The sequence below is a fragment of the Mustela nivalis genome, assembly GCF_964662115.1.
Source record: "Mustela nivalis genome assembly, chromosome: 12".
NCBI lineage: Eukaryota > Metazoa > Chordata > Mammalia > Carnivora > Mustelidae > Mustela > Mustela nivalis.
Window position 1 is genome coordinate 66378626 of NC_139031.1, and position 18314 is coordinate 66396939.

General features: G+C 40.7%; 1 protein-coding gene across 3 annotated transcripts in view; it reads left to right on the forward strand.

Annotated features, from left to right (window-relative positions):
- LOC309845533 (serum paraoxonase/arylesterase 2) overlaps nucleotides 1-14718 on the forward strand; it is a 67185-nt gene extending 52467 nt beyond the window's left edge. For all 3 annotated transcript variants that reach the window (XM_082693636.1, XM_082693634.1, XM_082693635.1), the window contains 6 exons: nucleotides 943-1108; nucleotides 6146-6272; nucleotides 9935-10135; nucleotides 11151-11232; nucleotides 11496-11624; nucleotides 14067-14718. In XM_082693636.1, coding sequence (XP_082549762.1) covers nucleotides 943-1108; nucleotides 6146-6272; nucleotides 9935-10135; nucleotides 11151-11232; nucleotides 11496-11624; nucleotides 14067-14225 — 864 coding nt within the window. In that variant the 3' untranslated portion in view covers nucleotides 14226-14718. The remainder of the gene's footprint in view (nucleotides 1-942; nucleotides 1109-6145; nucleotides 6273-9934; nucleotides 10136-11150; nucleotides 11233-11495; nucleotides 11625-14066) is intronic.
- The last annotated feature ends 3596 nt before the right edge of the window (nucleotides 14719-18314 follow it).

Below are 18314 nucleotides of genomic sequence, written 5' to 3' on the forward strand. Positions count from 1 at the left end.
ACACAATGACCTGGGATGCAGCAAAGGCCCACTGCCTGTTATTGGCTAAAAGACCACATAATTGGTCCTTCCAGGAGAAAGAGCCACTATCCAAGTTACTGACATAACCTTTTTGCAATATTTGAAGAAAAGGATTCATGTCCAAATTTTCAAACATAACTATAGGGACAACATAGGTCAGAAATAGTCAACTTTAGGGGCACCTAGGTGGCTCGGTGTCTGCCTTCGGCTCAGGTCTTGATCCCAGGGTCCTGAGATTGAGCCCCACATTGGGCTCTCTGCTCGGCAGGGAGCCTGCTTTCCCCCACCCACACTGCCCGCCTCTCTGCCTACTTGTGATCTCTCTCTCTCTCCATCAAATAAATAAATAAGATCTTAAAAAATAAAAGGAAAAAGAAACAGTCAGCTTTATGTTACTCGTTTCCCTATGTGAATTCTTGGCTGCTTCCACTCTTTGTGACTGTCTAATACAACGGATATAGGGGTGGGAGCAATACAATGAAAGCATGTACCCCTTCTCTCTGCTTTAAGGAGGGTTAGTTGCTGACTATCAGGACTATAAAGGACAGACTCTCGGGGCTTAGCAATCCTACATTTCTTCTCATTTTATAAATGAGGAACCAGAGGCATAGGCAGGCCGAGGGACTCACACAAAGTAGCCCAGTCTAGTGTCTTGCATTACACTTTTTGGCTTCATCCCTTCTCTCTATATGAGTAATTGAATCTGGGTTCTTCCCACATTCCCATTTCCATTCCCAATGGCCCAAGTGTCATTGGTAATCCCTCAGATCAGATAATGGCATCAGCTGACAGCGTGAAAAATCCCAGAAATCTAAAAGAAATGCAGAGTTTTGAATATTGTTGTTAGGCTTTGAGATTTGAGCTCCCATATGAAATATTGTGAAGCAGATATATGCGCTACTTATTTTATATTTTTTACAGGGATTAAAATATCCAGGCATGCCAAGCTTTGCACCCGATGAGCCAGGACAAATTTTCTTGATGGATCTGAATGAGCAAAACCCAAGAGTCCAGGCACTAAACATCAGTGGTGATTTTGACAAAGCATCATTTAACCCACATGGAATCAGTACTTTCATCGACGAAGGTAAAGCCTGAATGTTTTTAAAATAAGGGGTAAATGAGGGAAATAAAAGACACTCAAAACCTCCGTGACTCAATGTGTATGTGAAAGGAAGGAAAATTCTACTTTACCAGAAAAAGGTATATTTGTAAAATAATAAAATGTGTACCAAATATTTGTAAACCCCACATTAAAGAAGGGAAACCAGAAGGTAGTCATTCCTTCTTCCTCTTATCTCCTCCTCTTTCCTTTTGGCCTTCAAAACCAGTTTGGAGATGGTTCTCAGAAATCTAACATAGAAACTCAAAGTCCTTTGAAAATAATTGTGTGTGACATTAGAAAACATTACATGAAAGAAAACAAGATGAACTAGACTTCATCAAAATTAAAAACTTTCTGCTTCAAAAGACACCATGAAGAAAGTGAAGAAATAGCCCAAAGAATGGAAGAAAATATTTGCAAATCATATATCTGATAAGAGGCTTGTATCAGAATATATAAATCATTCTTACAACTCAACAACAAAAAGACAGCCCAATTAAAAAACGGACAAAGGATCTTAGTAGACATCTCCAAACAGATATGCAAACGGCCAATAAACACATGAAAAGATATTTAATATCCTTGGTCATTAGGGAAATGCGAATCAAAACCATAATGAGATGGCACTCCCTTCCCACTAGGATGGTTATAATAATAATAATAAAAAAAAGCAGACAATGACAAATGTTGGCAAGGATATGGGGAAATTGGAACGCTCACACTTTGTTGGCCAATTTTGAAAGCATTTTGGCCATTCTTCAAAATGAACACAGAGTTACCATATGATCCCCGAACTCCACCCCTTGGTATGTCCCCAAGAGAACTGAAAACATAGGTCTACACAAAAACTTATGCACAAACGTTCTTGGCAGCATTATTCCTAATACCCCAAAGGCGAAAATAACCCAAATTCTCACCAAGTGATGAATGTATATACAATAGGATATTATTTGGCAATAAAAAGTAATAATGTTCTGACATATACCACAATATGGATTAACTCTGCAAACATTATCTTAAGTGAAAGAATTCAATCACTGAAAGCCACATAGTGTATGATTACATTTATATCAAGTGTGTAGAATTGGCAAATTCATAGAAACAGGAAGTAGCTTAGCTGTTTGCAGGGGCTGGGGGAAATGTGGAATGATATCTAATGGGTTTGGGCTTTCTTTTTTGGGTAATAAAAATGGTCTGGAGCTAGAGAGTGGCTATGGTTGTATAACTCTGTGAATATACCGAAAGCCACTAAATTGTACATTTTAAAAGTTTGAGCTTAACAACAATAAATTATATCACACAAAAACTGTTGCAAAAAATCTAGGTTATTAATACATTGTACTTACTTTAACACAACAGTTTCTGGTGTGATTTGCTACTTGTTCACAGTTCATCATTACTGACTAATTTAATTTTTAGATATATGTGAATCTATAGGACACATGGAAAATAAAAACAGTGAGACCTTACTTATAGTAGCTATGTGAAGGGAAGGCCAAATGGAAGAATTTTTTTTTTTTAAGATTTTATCTATTTATTTGACAGACAGAGATCACAAGCAGGTAGAGAGGCAGGCAGAGAAAGAGAGGAGGAAGCAGGCTCTCTGCTGAGCAAGAGCCTGACGTGGGACTCGATCCCAGGACCCTGAGATCATGACCTGAGCCGAAGGCAGAGGCTTAACCCTCTGAGCCACCCAGGCACCCCAGCAGTTCAGAATTTTTTAAGAAATTGTGTGTTAATTCTTTCAAATACGTACAAGAGCTACAATGTATTGTTAAGAATACATTTGTTTGAGTGATTTTATTGAATAAAAAATGAATGATTAATAATTATTAATCTACTCATCCAACAGATCTTTGTTTAATTCCTTTGGTCTGCACCAATAGACTTGTTTTTTGTTCTTTGTTTTTAGATTTTATTTATTTATTTGACAGACAGAGAGCACAAGTAGGCAGAGAGACAGGAAGAGAGAGAGAGAGGGAAGCAGGCTCCCTGCCGAGCAGAGAGCCCAATACGGGGCTCGATCCCAGGATCCTGGGATCATGACCTGAGCCAAAGGCAGAGGCTTAACGCACTGAGCCACCCAGGTGCCCTGGCCTACTGATTTTTAATAAGTGGGTTCCTTTTAAAATTTTCACATATAATTTACTTATTCCTCAAAATAAAACACTGGGCCCAACCTTGATACTTCTCCTCTTCCTGCCCCATTCAGTCACCTAGTTCCAAAGTTATGTCCAATTTACCCTTCAAGTATGTCTCCAAGCTGTCCACCTCTCTCTGTCCTTGATGCCTCCATCCCCTCCCAAGCCCCCAGCCTGTCTTCCCTGGATTCTATAATGGCCCCCTGACTAGACCTTCCCTCTTATACCACCTCCATCCATTTTCATAAGCAAGAGTTATTTTTTATGCAAATCGCATCATGTCCCTCCCTTCTTAAAATTCGCCATATTGTTTCCATTACTCCAGAGAACAATACCTGTGTGTATTCTGGCATGTGGGTGTTTCCTCCAACCTCACCAGATACCACCTTCCCCTTGACTCGCTGGGCCAGCCACACTAGATTTCCTTTAGACCTATAAAATGCTCCATGCCTCAGGCCCTTTGCATTTGCAGTTCCTGCTGAATGGAATGTCTTTCCGCCACTTCTGACTTAATCTTCCTCATCATTCAGGCTTCAGCTTAAATATCACCTTCTCAGCGAGCCTTTCCACTATCTTGTTTCCACGTGTGAACCTTATTATTTTTCTTCTCAGTATAATCCTTCTTTTAGCACTTATCAAAATGACAATTAAAGTTTTTTATTAATATTAAATGATACCAACCTTCTTTCATTTTCCTACCATTGCCCTGTAGTGAGCTCCTTCGCTTCTTTAAATCCAAGCTTGTCACTCTTTAAGTGGGTGCCACTCTATGAAGAACACATCTCCTCTCTTCAGTATTCTTGTATTTACTATTTCCTCTGTGTTCTCTTCTCTGGAATATAATCACCATAAAATCATATGTGGCTTGTTTATTGCTGGATTCCCATAGTCTAGAACAGTGTCTGTTGCATAGTAGGTGCTCTATGAATGTGTGTTGAATGAATAAATTAGTGAGCCCCATGAGACAGGGCAGATATTAACACTCAGTTTTATAAATGGAGAAATGGAGTTTGAAGAAATGTAGTGACATGTGACTTCACATCTGTCATTAATAGAAGGCAATTCCAGAAGTAGAACCCAAGTGGTCTTCTTTCTAATCCTGTACCCTTTACTTGGGTGAAATTAGGAAATTAGGGCTCCAAGCTCTATTTAAATTATCTGAGTCACCATTTTTTGGTCTGACCCTCCCCAACACCTTCATTGGAGAAAGTATAATGAGTGACCAAATTAACTTGGAGCTATTTTACTGCATGGGATAATGTTAGGGGTGAATTGTTACTATTATTATTATTATTATTATTATTATTATTATTATTGAGGCATGGGGAGTAGGCGCTTACTTTTTTCTTTCGTTTGTTTTTGTTTTTGTTTTTTGAGATGGAGCCAGTTTACAGATTAACCCTCAAGCATTTAATCAGACTTTCAGAAGCTGAATATATTATGGTTGCAATCTTATTTTAGTTACTAGTCACTTCCCTTAATTATGCATTTAATAAGGACAAAACATTACCCATAAATCGAAATGGAATGAGAAGACAAAAACCAAAAATTTTCTTATTGAGCATCTGTTATATGGAAGGAAGGGTCCAGTAGAAGCCTAAAGAAGGGGTAAAACTGGCACCACACATATAATGCTCATGCTGTATCTGGCCACAGTGTCTGGCTGAAGGGCCACGTGGGGGCTGAAATCCAACTCAGGCTTTGCTTGCCAAGCCTCAGGCCCTTGAACTGAGCTGGGTCAGACTGAAAGAGTCACCTGTGAGGCAGTGCCTTTCCTTAAGTAGGGTTAAGGTACCTGTGTATTTCAGGGGCTCTGAGTATAACCCCTGCATCTCAGGGCTGGTGCTTGGTCTACGTGATCGGGAACTCATCAAGAATGGAATAGGGAACATGAATACAGACCAGGCTCTGCAGGGGGAGGATGGGGCCAGGCTCTTTCAAACTCCAAAGCTCTTCTGAGCTAGAGCTTCTGTCAAGTCAGAAAACAGTATTTTGAGAAAACGTATTACTACCCTCCATGCTGTCCCCAGCAGTTCACATTTTAATATGAACAGAGGGGAACATTCTTGAGGTTGGCAGTACCCAGAATTGACTAGTCTTCTTTTTCTTGGCTTCATACTTACTTCTGTGTCCATTGGGATCATTAAATATTGTTGTTGCAGCCTTAGATGGTGGACTTGTGTCAGAACTTTCTTCTCTAGCTGAGACATGTTCCTTCTTTTAAGATATTTACATAATCCTGACCTTTCTTGAACATGTGTTGCAATGTTGGCATTTCTCAAAGAAAGGAATTCTCAGCACCCGCTTGCTTACATGCACCCTCTTTTTTTGGTGAAGGGCCACCTTGGGAAACCACATATGTCCATGTACCATTGTAGTTCTATACCTTCCTGTTGGAGAGGGTATGTAGGTGAGGATCAGGAGACCATTGAGAAACATCTGGGCTTGGTTCTGCCACTTGGTGGTGGTGAAATTGCTGCTGAGTGACTCACCTTCTGAACCTCAATTGTCTCAATAAAATGGGATCCTAGGGTGCCTGCATGGCTCAGTTGGTTAAGCAACTGCCTTTGGCTCAGGTCATGATGCTGGAGTCCTGGGATCGAGTCCCACATCAGGCTCCCAACTCCACGGGGGCTCTGTTTCTCCCTCTAACCCTCTCATGCTCTCTCACTCTGTCTCTGTCTCTGTCTCTCTCTCAAATAAATAAATAAAATCTTTTTTAAAAATGGGGATCCTAGCAGGTGTACTGGGGGACCAAACGCAAGGTGTATAAGAAAAGTGCTTGAACATGACCAAGTTGTACACCAAGTCTAGGAATATAATAACAGTTGCAATAGAAGTAAACTTCTTGGAAATTATGCCTTTTTTTCCACCTTAGACAAAACTGTGTATCTTTACGTTGTGAATCATCCCCACATGAAGTCCACGGTGGAGAAATTTAAATTTGAGGAACAACAACATTCTCTTGTACACTTGAAAACTATAAAACATGAACTTCTCAAGAGGTATGGAATTAAAGTATTTTGCACTTCTATTTATTTTGCATCTCTGCTGTGTGCTTTGTTTTCTTTGGTTCAGCAGGCTTAAACTTTTGTTTTGCAGCATTTTTTTCCTAAAGCTTTCAAGAGGTTCCCATGGTGACACTGCCCAGCATCTCACTAGAAATTGCTGTATTCAGTATTGAATATCTTTATATTCTCCAACTCTCTGAAAGCATTTTAATCCTATAAAGGTGTTCAATTAGATTCCCAGCTCTAATTCCATCCTCTGTACCACAACAATGCAATACTCACTATTGGGCTCTCTTCAAACACCTACACCTTTTTCTAGTTGTCCCAGTAGGTTGTGTTCTGAGAGCCTTACCAGCTGGGTGTTATAACCAGCCTCCAGATGGGCCATTCCTTTGTTTGATAAAAGCTTTAGGACAGGATTTAAAAAAAAGGCTATCAGCTCATATAAAAATTCACATTTACTAAACATTGACTGTGTGCCAGGCCCTGTGTCAAAATAGTTCATTTAATTCTCCCAACAGCCTTTAGTAATAGGCATGAATAAACTGGGACCTAAGAAATTTGGGGTTAAGTTACCCAAATTACATAATTTGTAAGTGGCAGAACCAGGGTGTAAGCCTCGATTGGTCCGAATTAAAAGCTAGACTCTCGGTCATAGTGATGAACATCCTTTTTACTCTGTTGAGAAAAATAGTTTAGTCTTTTAGTGTGTAGTTTGCTTGTTCTAAGGCTGTAACAAACAAGAAGGAACTTGTCTTTTATAAAATGGACTCAATGCTGAAAGACAGTAGAGGTTAATCCCGGGATAGAGGATCAGGAAAAGAAAAGGAAGGAAGTTCACTGTCTTTCCTTTGCTGTCTTTCTCAAAATCATGTATGAATTTCTCCCTGTAGAATTAGGAATGACAAAAGCAGAGGGCAGCAGAAAAGAAGTGGGGGTCACTGAACTCTTTCCATGATGAGTTGCACTGGGTTCAGAGGCACAGAAGGGACCAGGACCACCACGGGGTGACTGAGAAACTGTGGGCAAATCTCTCAACCTATGCTTCAGTGTCCTTAGTGAAATGGGGGTTCTGTCACTGGCTTGACTTACCCAACTGGTGATGGTGACCTCTGACCTCACTGAACGAATTCCTTTCAGTGAAAACATAGCATGAGGGAAAACTTAATAGGCAACTATTTTTTTTTTTTAATTTATTTATTTGACAGACAGAGATCCCAAATAGGCAGAGAGGCAGGCAGAGACAGAGGAGGAAGCAGGCTCCCTGCGGAGCAGAGACCCCGATGCGGGGCTCAATCCCTGGACCCAGGGATCATGACCTGAGCCGAAGAGAGAGCCTTTAACGCATTGAGCCACCCAGGCGCCCAATAGGCAATTACTTTATTGGAGAGTTACCACCCCAGGACCCAGAAGAAAGGGATCAGCCTGAGGTAGGGAGAGGCGGGTGTGATGGCTTGAACTATGTCCTCTCAAAAAAGATATGCTGAAATGGGCGCCTGGGTGGCTCAGTGGGTTAAGCCACTGCCTTCGGCTCAGGTCATGATCTCAGCGTCCTGGGATCGAGTCCCGCATCGGGCTCTCTGCTCAGCAGGGAGCCTGCTTCCTCCTCTCTCTCTGCCTGCCTCTCTGCCTACTTGTAATCTCTCTCTCTGTCAAATAAATAAATAAAATCTTAAAAAAAAAAAAAAAGATATGCTGAAATTCTAACCAGCCATCCCTCCACCACAACATCTCAGAATATAACCTTGCTTAGAAATCAGATTACTGCAGATATACTTAGTTAAATGAAGTTATATTAAAAGTGGGGGTGGATCCTTAATCCAATATGACTTATGTCCTAATAAGAAGAAAGACAGACAGGGAGAATGCCTGTGGAGATAGAGAGTGAGATTGGAGTGAAGCATCTACAAGGTAAAGAATGTCCGGAGTGACTAGCAGCTAGAAGAGGCAAGGACGGATTCTCCCATCGAACCCTCAGAAGGAGCATGGCTCTGTCAGCACCTTCACTTCAGAGGTCTCACCTCCTGCGAGACAGCAAATTTCTATCGTCTTCCACTCCCCAGTTTGTGGCACTCTGTCACGGCAGCGCTAGGAAGCTCATGCAGAGGAGAGGCTATGGTGAGTGTTAATGAAGCCAGCCACTGCCGAGTGCAGCTGCTTGAAATCATAAGATTGTCCTCCTGTAGGCAACATGAGCCTCATTTTCGGACAATCTGGCTGCCATAAGAAAGGGAGAAGAGTTTATTCACCAGTCCCATCTCCTGAGAGCCGAAGTTTGCCCCCAAAGGGTATTAACTCCTGAAAATTCTTGATTGTGCATGTGCAAGTCAAGCCTGGTGATTATCCCGTGCTTTGGCCTCAACACAGAAGCCTGGAAGTAGGAGCCTGAGGCCAGTAATAAAAATGAGGTAAGGGTCTGTTAGAACCAGGCAGAGCTGGTTGGGGGAGTGCCATCTGGAACAGAGCAGGTGAAGTTTGGAGGACCTAAAGAGTACTTTTGAGAGGTGCCCCGGTACTCAATCTTAACCAAGCAATTCAAGCGGTAGAACAAGGTGCTCTGGGATCTAACTTAACCTGTGGTGTCTGCCAATACTTTTTGGAAGAATGAATGCTTAAGCTGAGACCCAAAAGATGAGTGGCCTAATGATCTTGGAAAAGTCATTGTAAATCAAAACCTCAAAGTATTTCCTGATTCATCCAAAATTTTTCTAAATTCAATCTAAAAGTATTTCATTTTTTACACTTTTTCTCTTTTTTCTTTTACTTCTTTTTTTTTTTTACATTTTTTTCAAGTCACCATCTCTTTTTTCCTTTTCCAAAATGTAAATGACTTTATTGCTCTTTACTCTTATAGGAGTATGACTTGTTTCATTTAAAAATTTTCATAATACCAAAGACTATAAGCAAGAAAGAATAGCACTCACAATCCCAATTATAAAGGTCAGGATGGACTGGGTTATGTTACAATAACAGCAAAGAAAAACTAGAAGGTTTTTAGTGGCTCAAAACCATAAATTTTGTTTTGTTTTCTTACTCATGCTACATGTCCAATGTAAGTGATTCAAGGATTCAATTTTATATTGTCCTCCTATAGGGCCCTAACGGGCCACACTTTCAGTCATCAGAAAAGTTGCTGGTTACTGCCACAGAGTAAGGGATGCATGGTGGATCTCATACTGGCCCGTCTTCCTTCCGGAAGCCACACACATCACTTCATCTCATTGGCCAAAAGCAAGTCATGTGCCTGGGCCGAACATCCAGGGCATGGAGAAATCTAATCCTAGAAGAGAGTGAACCAGAGCTATTGATGACCACCGATAATAACCATTGTTGCACTGTGACCATTGCACATAACCATGATTGACATTTACAAGTCAATGATTTGGAACTGAGGGTTTTTTTATGTGTATTTATGTGTTTTTGCTGACTTCTGTGGAAGGGAAGATTGAGAAAATAATAAACAGCTCAAAGAAAACCCATCAGGTGCAATGAAAAATCATGTCCTTTGTGTGGAATTTCTTCACTCATACTGCTTTGTGTATACTTTTTCAAACTGATGAACATAAAGGTCTTTGAGATTCAGTGTTTTTGACAACAGTCTAGACATTTAAATACACCATGGGTTTTTCTCTCTCTCTTTCTTATTTTCACTATAGCCTGAATGACATTGTGGTTCTTGGACCAGATCAGTTTTATGCTACAAGAGACCACTATTTTACCAACTTCTTCTTGGTGCTGTTGGAGATTATCCTGGATCTTCGTTGGAGTCATGTTCTTTTCTATAGTCCAAGAGAGGTCAAAGTGGTAGCCAAAGGATTTAGTTCTGCCAATGGGATCACAGTCTCACTAGACAAAAAGTAAGCTTTTAATAATTTTCCAGTACTTTGCTCTTGACATTTTAGTGGATTCTTCCTTTGAGAGGTGGTTACCTCCTTAAGTTTAAGTCGTCGCTGGATAGGTGGACAGGTTGGGTGTGTCCACTCTATGTTTGATCATAAACACACCATTTTCCCTCTTGCATGTTAGCCCCCCCCCAACACACACACAATGAAATGAAGGATGTGGATTCAAGGATGTGAGGTCCTTGGTCCGATTTAACATGTGACTCTAGAAGCAGTTAGTCAACACACTGAAAAGGAGAATAAATGCCCAATATCTCTGCCTTTATGAGGCTGAAAGGTGTTTAACTACTTACACTAAGTTGACTTACCCAAAAGTTATTTTTAGAGAAGGAGACCTGACTTAGATTGGGCATTGTGACTGTATCAATTTCATATTTACTGATACACAACAGCAGACTATTCTAAATATGATTTTATGCAGCATGAAATTCTATGAGAATCTCTTTTAAAGTGTTTTAGATTGGATGGTTTTTTTTGAAAAAGAAACGTACCCCATGAATATTACTATGTGCATTTGAGATAATAGAGATGATCCCTGTAGAAAATATCTCTAAGTTCCACTTCTTTTTAAAAAATGAGTATAATTGACTTTCATGGTCATCTGATACTTCTTTGTAAGCACTAGTTTCTTGTGGAAGTATAGACTCTTTTGACTTAAAATAAAGAGGTCTGCTTAACTCCACACAATTTAAGGAATACATTGTGGCTCCGAAGTAATGAGACTGAGCTTATATGTTACCTAGAAACACCAAGTTCTTGACTTTATAGTCACATCTCATATTTAATGCTTACTTCAAGCTCTTGAAGAATACTAAAAATAAGTTTCTGTTATCTTCTTGTACTGTGCTTTAGAAAGACATTGCAGGGGCACTTGGAACCCTTGTGAATTATTAGACCTCTCCTCCAAAGTAAAAGTTAATGTCATCTCTCATTACTACTTGCTTACATCTAAATGCTCTTTTCTTCAAAGATTTATCTACACAGCTGATGTAACTGCTCAGAACATTCATGTCCTGAAAAAACATGAGAACTGGGATTTAACTCCAGTGAAGGTAAAAGTCTCCTGGCTTGCCTTGTCCCCTCACCATGTGGCCTCTTAGATCGGTTCCTACGCCTGACCTAGGAATGTGCTCCTTGAATGCAGGAAACATGACCATTTTAGAAGAATATCGGTGAGATTGTGCTTGAACTTCTAAAATTCAATAGTAAGGCCCTTAAAAAGACCCATTTTAGGAGCCAGAAGGAGCTGGTGGGAGGGAAGAAGGGTCGAGAAGAAAGTTGAAACCACGTCTTTGTATTTCCTGTTTGTTGGAAGGTGATACATCTGGGCACCTTAGTGGATAATTTGACGGTGGATCCAGACACAGGAGATATTTGGGCCGGATGCCATCCTGACGGCATGAAGCTGCTGGCCTATAACCCTGCAGATCCTCCAGGGTCCGAAGTAAGTGCCTCTATTTCTCTGAGCTCACAGGCAAAGCTGCAAGAACAATTGTTGAGGTGACTTGGGAGAATTTAGTGGGTCACATGCAGTGTTCCAGAACTGAACAAGTTCTGCATATGGAAAAAGCAGAGATTTTAGCAGGATGGAGAGTTACAGCCCATTAACCTTTTCAGGTCTCCTGATGCCAATTTCATACCAGTGCTAGACAACATGTCCCATCCTTGCAAGGGCTGTGCTTGTTATTGGGAAGAAGAGATAAGTAGGAGCTTCATTATTCACACTGACCTAGCTTGCCATATCATATTTCTAATCAGGATGTAGGCTCTGAGAAGGGCCTGAAGTTAGGCAAAGGGAAAGTCCTATGTGGGACCATCTGCTTTCACACTACTATGAAGCTCAAAAAAAAGGATTTAAATGACTGTAGTCTCAAAACAAAACTAGTTTTGCCAGCAGGTTCTAATATATATGATAGTGTTGAAGAATGTCTCATTTTAAAGATGCTATTTGTGTTATTTAAATCTCTTCTAAAACAGTTGTGCCTGGGTGGCTCAGTCGGTTAAGCATCTGACTCTCCATCTCAGTTCGGGTCTCTATCTCAGGGTCGTGAGTTCAAACCCTATGTTGGGCCCCAGCAGGAGCATGGAACCTATGCAAAAAGGAAAAAGAAAAAAAAATCTTCTAAAACAATAGCGTATACCATTGAATTTTATATGGCATTAAAAATAGGAGGAGAATTTTCTATAGCTTTGAGTTTAAGAATAAAAAATCTCTAGTAAATTCAATATAGATATAAATTCTTGGCACACAAATTCTGAGAGATTAATTTACAAAAATTTATTGAGTGCTTATAGTAGGCCAAACTTTTTTTTTAAGGCCTGAAATGTGTCAGAAAACAAAATATACAAAGATTTCCGCTCTTCTGGAGGGGGAATTGACAATGAACAATAAGCGTAAGAAGTAAGTGAATTATATAGCAAGCTTGAAGGTGGTAAGTTCTATGAGAAAAAAAATATAACAGGGTAGAGGGGATCAGGATTTCTGTGAACAGGGGGATGGGCAGTCCTATTATTAAAAACAGGAATCAGGGTAGACCTCATTGAGAAGGTAAGGTTTGGAGAAAGATATAATGTTTGAATCTAGGTTTGGGGAGTTGGGAAATTGAGATTCAAATCCCACCCTGGTAACTGGCCCTGGTAAATATCCCGATTTCTGCTTCCAATATTGCTCTTCCTCAGTTAAAAGGAAGAAAAATCTGTTTCTCTAATTTATTAACATATTAATCACAGCTTCTTAAAAACAGACAAACAAGCAAGCAGAAACATCAAAAACAAAAGCAGAAACAAAAGTTCAGTCTGAATCTAGAGCCTAAAGAACTGTTACCCCAGGCTACCAATCTACCTGGGCTTCAGACACATGCCCCCCAAAAGTGAGCCATATTACTCTTTACAAACACCCAATAATGTCTGCTGTAAGAGAATGAAAATATGATCTAGAGCATGTCTGGAAAATTGTTCAGGATCTTTCTCTTGTCTCTGTTTTCAAGTTCATCATACATTTATTGTAGATAAGGCTTCTTCCTTCACAATCAATGACACCCTTCCCTTGTGGTTGAGGCTTCACTTTTCTATCTACGTGAGTTCCAAGTTTGAGTATTTTCATGTAACTAACCTGAGATGAAGTTATAGGATCTTCCTTAAGATGAAAAGACAAAACTCAACTCAACTCTGTTCCTAATAAGTGTCGATACATGCTCATGACTCGTGAATTTCTAATTGGTTTTCTTTAATTCCTATCATGTGCTGTTTCAGTGAACTTCCTCCAGGCTATTCAGAAAACTGAGCTCTTATATGTTTACTGATGAACAAACTTAAGTGTGTTGATCTTGAGAATCAGTAACAGTAGTAGGTGGGATGTGGCAGATTGACTTCCAAAGTGTGCATTCTTTATGCTTCTGAGCCACGTTATGGATACGAGGTGGGGTTCCAGCTGGGACAAGTACCACCGTACTGGTTACGAGATTAGGTTGGCTTGCTAACAGAGTGTCCCTTCATCCTCACTGTCTTGTGTTTCCCTCCCCATACAGTAGGCCTAGTCAAAGGCAAGACCCTTTCTCCAGAGGAACACTATTCACTTGAGAATTAGATAAGAACGGCCACTGGTTCTCACCTCCTTCTTCTATAGGAGATGTCCGAACTATCGAAATTGTGTAAACAGTCTTGTTGGGAATTTGGTGAATGTCAGTAACCAGTCCACTTGACTGCACAGACATAATTAGAACATTAATACTTTCATCAGAATACTCCGCCAAAAAAATAATTGTACACAAATTTCAGTGTATCGATTTCTGGGAACGATATTAGTCCTGGAGTATTGGAGAAAGAAAATGTCCCTGGCAGCTGTTTGCTCGTGTAGCATACTGACGAATAATCTTTTTCTTGACAGGTACTTCGCATCCAGAATGTTTTATCTGAGAAGCCTAAAATCAGCACCGAGTATGCCAATAATGGCTCTGTGCTTCAGGCAAGCACCGTGGCTTCTGTGTACCACGGAAAACTTCTCATAGGCACGGTATTCCACAAAGCTCTGTACTGTTTGCTCTAGACTCCAAACATCCCCCAAAGTCTTGTCAACCAAGGAAACACAAAATGACAAGCAGCAAGATAAATGTGTTTATTTGGGGTCTTAGGGTTTGCAAACATAGGAGACACAGATTCGACTAGAATTGAAAGCGTGCTGCAGAGAGACAAAGAGGTTAGAGTTTTTAAAGAGGAAAGAAGAGATTTACCTAAGTTGTTTGAAGAAAAGGTGCTTGGTGTTGGTATAGTTACAGTGACACTAAGCTGTGTGTGGCTGGTTGCTAGGGCGAGGCAGAAAGTCCGTTCATGTCCATCTTAACTCCTAGTAGATGCCTGGGACTTGCGCTGAGCTTAGCGAAAATTCTGAGAATTTGATCCAGAACAAGTGCATAAGTCCCATCTCCTCGGTGTCCTCCCGGCTCCCTTTTAAATAACTCTCTTAGTAAACATTTACTTGATTTTATTGTCTCTGTTGTCAATCTTCATGTTTAGTAAAAATAAAAAAAAAATTACGGGCACCTGGGTGGCTCAGTCAGTTTAGTGTCTGCCTTTGGCCTGGGTCATGATCCCAGGGTCCTGGGATCGAGCCCCACATAAAGTTCCCTGCTCAGCCAGGAGTCTGCTTCCCCTCTCTCTCTGCCTCTTCCCCAGCTTGTGCTCTCCTTCACTCTTTCTCTCAAATAAATAAATAAAATCTTAAAAAAAAACAAAAACAAAAACACAAAACACCCTCACTCATATGATAAGTGAAACTGTACAGAAATGACAAAACCAATAATAGTGTGCCCGGCTTTTCTTGTGCAAAGAAGCTTGGCGATTATGTAATGCCCACCAAGTCCTAAGTCAAGTGAGTGACAGTCCAGTAAGAAGCCAGACTTCTCAATGCTTTTTGTCCAGTATCCCCAATATTCTTTCTACAGTAAGATGTGCATGCTCTGGTGAGTGAGCATTCCAGCTGACCCAGGGCCCCTTGCTAACCAGGAAGCAAAACTACCTCCTACACCTGACATTCTCAGCCTCCTGTGGTCCAGATCTGGAGTAAAGCTGATGCTCATATACTGACAAATCCCCTTCTCTTCTTGTGTTTGTGCTAGGTGCCAGTGAGGCACCTATGCCATGGATAAAAGCAAGGACTGGCACCAGGAAACTGCCAGACCCTCTTGTAGCCTTTCCGGTACAGACACCAGAAACCGCATTCTGGAAAATCTGACAGAGACTCGCCTTCCTGGGTACCTTAGGGCGGAACAGGGCTAATCTGTTCCTTTTTAACACGCCTTTTTGTGGAGGGCTATTGGTGTCTGAAGTACTCTAATCGGCTTACTCTTGAACCATGGAATGGAGCCTTAGAGCTGTGACCTTCAATTGCTTCAAACTTGCCCTCTGGTTAATTCAATACACACCCTATTAAGCAACATCCCACAGACTTCAACCTGAGGAACCACAAATAAATAATATGGGGGTGCCTGGGTGGCTCAGTGGGTTAAGCTTCTGCCTTCAGCTCAGGTCATGATCTCAGGGTCCTGGGATCCAGCCAGGCATTGGGTTCTCTGCTCAGTGGGGAGCCTGCTTCCCCTGCTCTCTCTGCCTGCCTCTCTGCCAACTTGTGATCTCTGTCTGTCAAATACATAAATAGAATCTTAAAAAAAAAAAAAAAAAAAAGTCCTGTCTTAAGGACCAACTCGACCTTAGTTTGATGAGAATGAATAAAGATGTTCTTTTTCTCTTCAAAAACCAGGACAGCCTTTGGCAAATAGCTAATGGGAGTCAGTCTGCCCATGCACTCCACCTTCTTCTCCTTTTGTGACTTCTGCTGGGGAGTAGTTAGTTGACTTTTTTCCCCCTCTCTTCTGGGGATGGGAAATTGAGGAGGCTTCTTTATTTCCTAAAGATTTTTGCTCAATTAGATCTACGTTTTGCTGACAAGTGTCGTATCGGGGTAAAATTCTACTATGTAGCCCATGCAGCCCTTTTTGATTTAGACAGTAAGACTGTAGTTCCCATTGATTCAGAGGAGGAAAGACCCAGCAGAATGTTTTAGTTAGTTCTTAGATTTTAAGTTTCAAGGGGTGCCTGGGTGGCTCAGTGGGTTAAAGCCTCTGCCTTTGGCTCAGGTCATGATCCCAGGGTCCTGGGATCAAGCCCCACATCGGGCTCTCTGCTCAGCAGGGAGCCTGCCCCCCCCCTCTCTCTGCCTGTCTGCCTACTTGTGATCTCTGCCTGTCAAATAAATAAATAAAATCTTAAAAAAAAAAAAAAAGAGATTTTAAGTTTCAAAAGTCTAATAATCAGAGAGACACAGAAAAAAAAATAATAACTATGAGCAATAACTAAGATATAGTCAATTAAAAATAAAGTTTTATTCTCTGTTTCTCATCTTTATACCTAATAGATTGTACAAAGTTTACCAGACTAGAGGCAACATGGAAAGCCAGAGACGGGATGACTAAGGGCATTGATATGCAGGTGGGTTCCTGAGAGTTGGCCCTGCCCTGTCTTCTCCCCAGGCCAATTTAGGAAAGGCTGGATGATAAAAACTCCTACAGACCTTTGGGGGATCTGATTATTGAGAGACTAGTGTGTTCTTTCACAGAGAGGGCTTAAGAAAGTCACAAAGCTCTGGGGTCCTCCTTCATGTAGGTGCTCCCAATCTTGAGGTGATTCTCTTGGTGTGGGAAGCAGGGGGATTTCCCCTCCTAATAAATGCTGCATTTTGATGACTCATTGTTATCCGTTCCCTGGTCTCTCTATTTATTGTCAGAGACATGCCTAGTGATTAGAGGTAGTTCAGCTCCGGAAGGAAAATAGTGACAATAAGAGCAAAAACCTATATGGTAGCCAGAGCCAAGATGGCCCCCAGGATATTCTAGAAATGATGATATGTGACTGTCAAGGCTAGGTTATATAAAAACATTGCAGGTTTGACTTTGCTCATGAAAATTGTGCATCATGATATAAATTTCTGACTGTTTTAAAATGCCAAGCTTGGGAAGTACTTTGTTATAATAATTAGTCAACTAATGAAACAGGAAACCATGTATAATGTAGAGATTCAACAAAAGCCAAAAAGTTCATTCTTTAAAAAGATTAATAAAAACTAATACACATTTGGTGAGATTTATCGAGAAAAAGAATGGCTCAATTATCCAGTGTCAAAAATGAAAAATAAGACATGCAGATTCTATAGACATTAGAGAGATAAAAAGAGGAGTTGATGAACTACTTTATGCCAACAAATTTGAAATTTTTATGAAAGGAACAAACTTCTAAAAAGAATATAATACTCTATTAACTAGGGTAAGACTAAACTATTATGCAGAGCAAAAATACAATGTCTTTTTTTTTTTTTTTTTTTTTAATGTGTCTTTGTCTTTCATTTTCCAGTTCAGGAGAGTGATTGATGGGACAACTTCCCTTGATGGGGCATTTCAGAGACATTGCTGGTCAGGTTTTTACAGGAAAGAGAAGGCACACTCAAACAAGGCTATTGAAGGAAGTTCTTTAAGGGGATTCTTGACACAAGAGTAGGAAGATTAAGGGAAACTAACAAGGTACAATGTAACACCTCAGGGCTAGCAATGGAGAGGGAGAGATGGGGGGTGGAAGTGGGGGGAGGCAAAGAACTCTTTCTAACTGTAGGTTTGAAGGAACAAGTTATGGAAGCAGCTACTAAAATCAGAAGAGAATAGATAAAGGAGAGACCATTGCAAAAGATGCTATGGTCATTGGTAGAAGGAGGGAGCCACCCTGTGACAACTCAGCAAAGAGAAAGCAAAGGAAATAAATATCTTGACTTAAGTCCCCTTCACCCTCCCAGCTAGAAGCCGGAAGACAAGAGAGCTATTAATGGAGCCCATAAAGCCTCCAGGATGCAGAGCAGTGGGGAGTTGCATAGAGAGTGGGCCTTGAGCAACATGTTACTGCACCATCGTCCAGGGGATTGTAGTTATCTGCATAGTGAAAGCTAGGTCACAGCCACGTCTGTGTCCATCAAACGGGAAGGAGAGAAAAGAGGGTGTCAAGGAGAAATACCCAGTGTCTTAAGACCCAGGACTAGAAATGGTAGATTACTTCTTCTCCCTTACTAATGGTAAGAACCAATCACATGGCCACACCT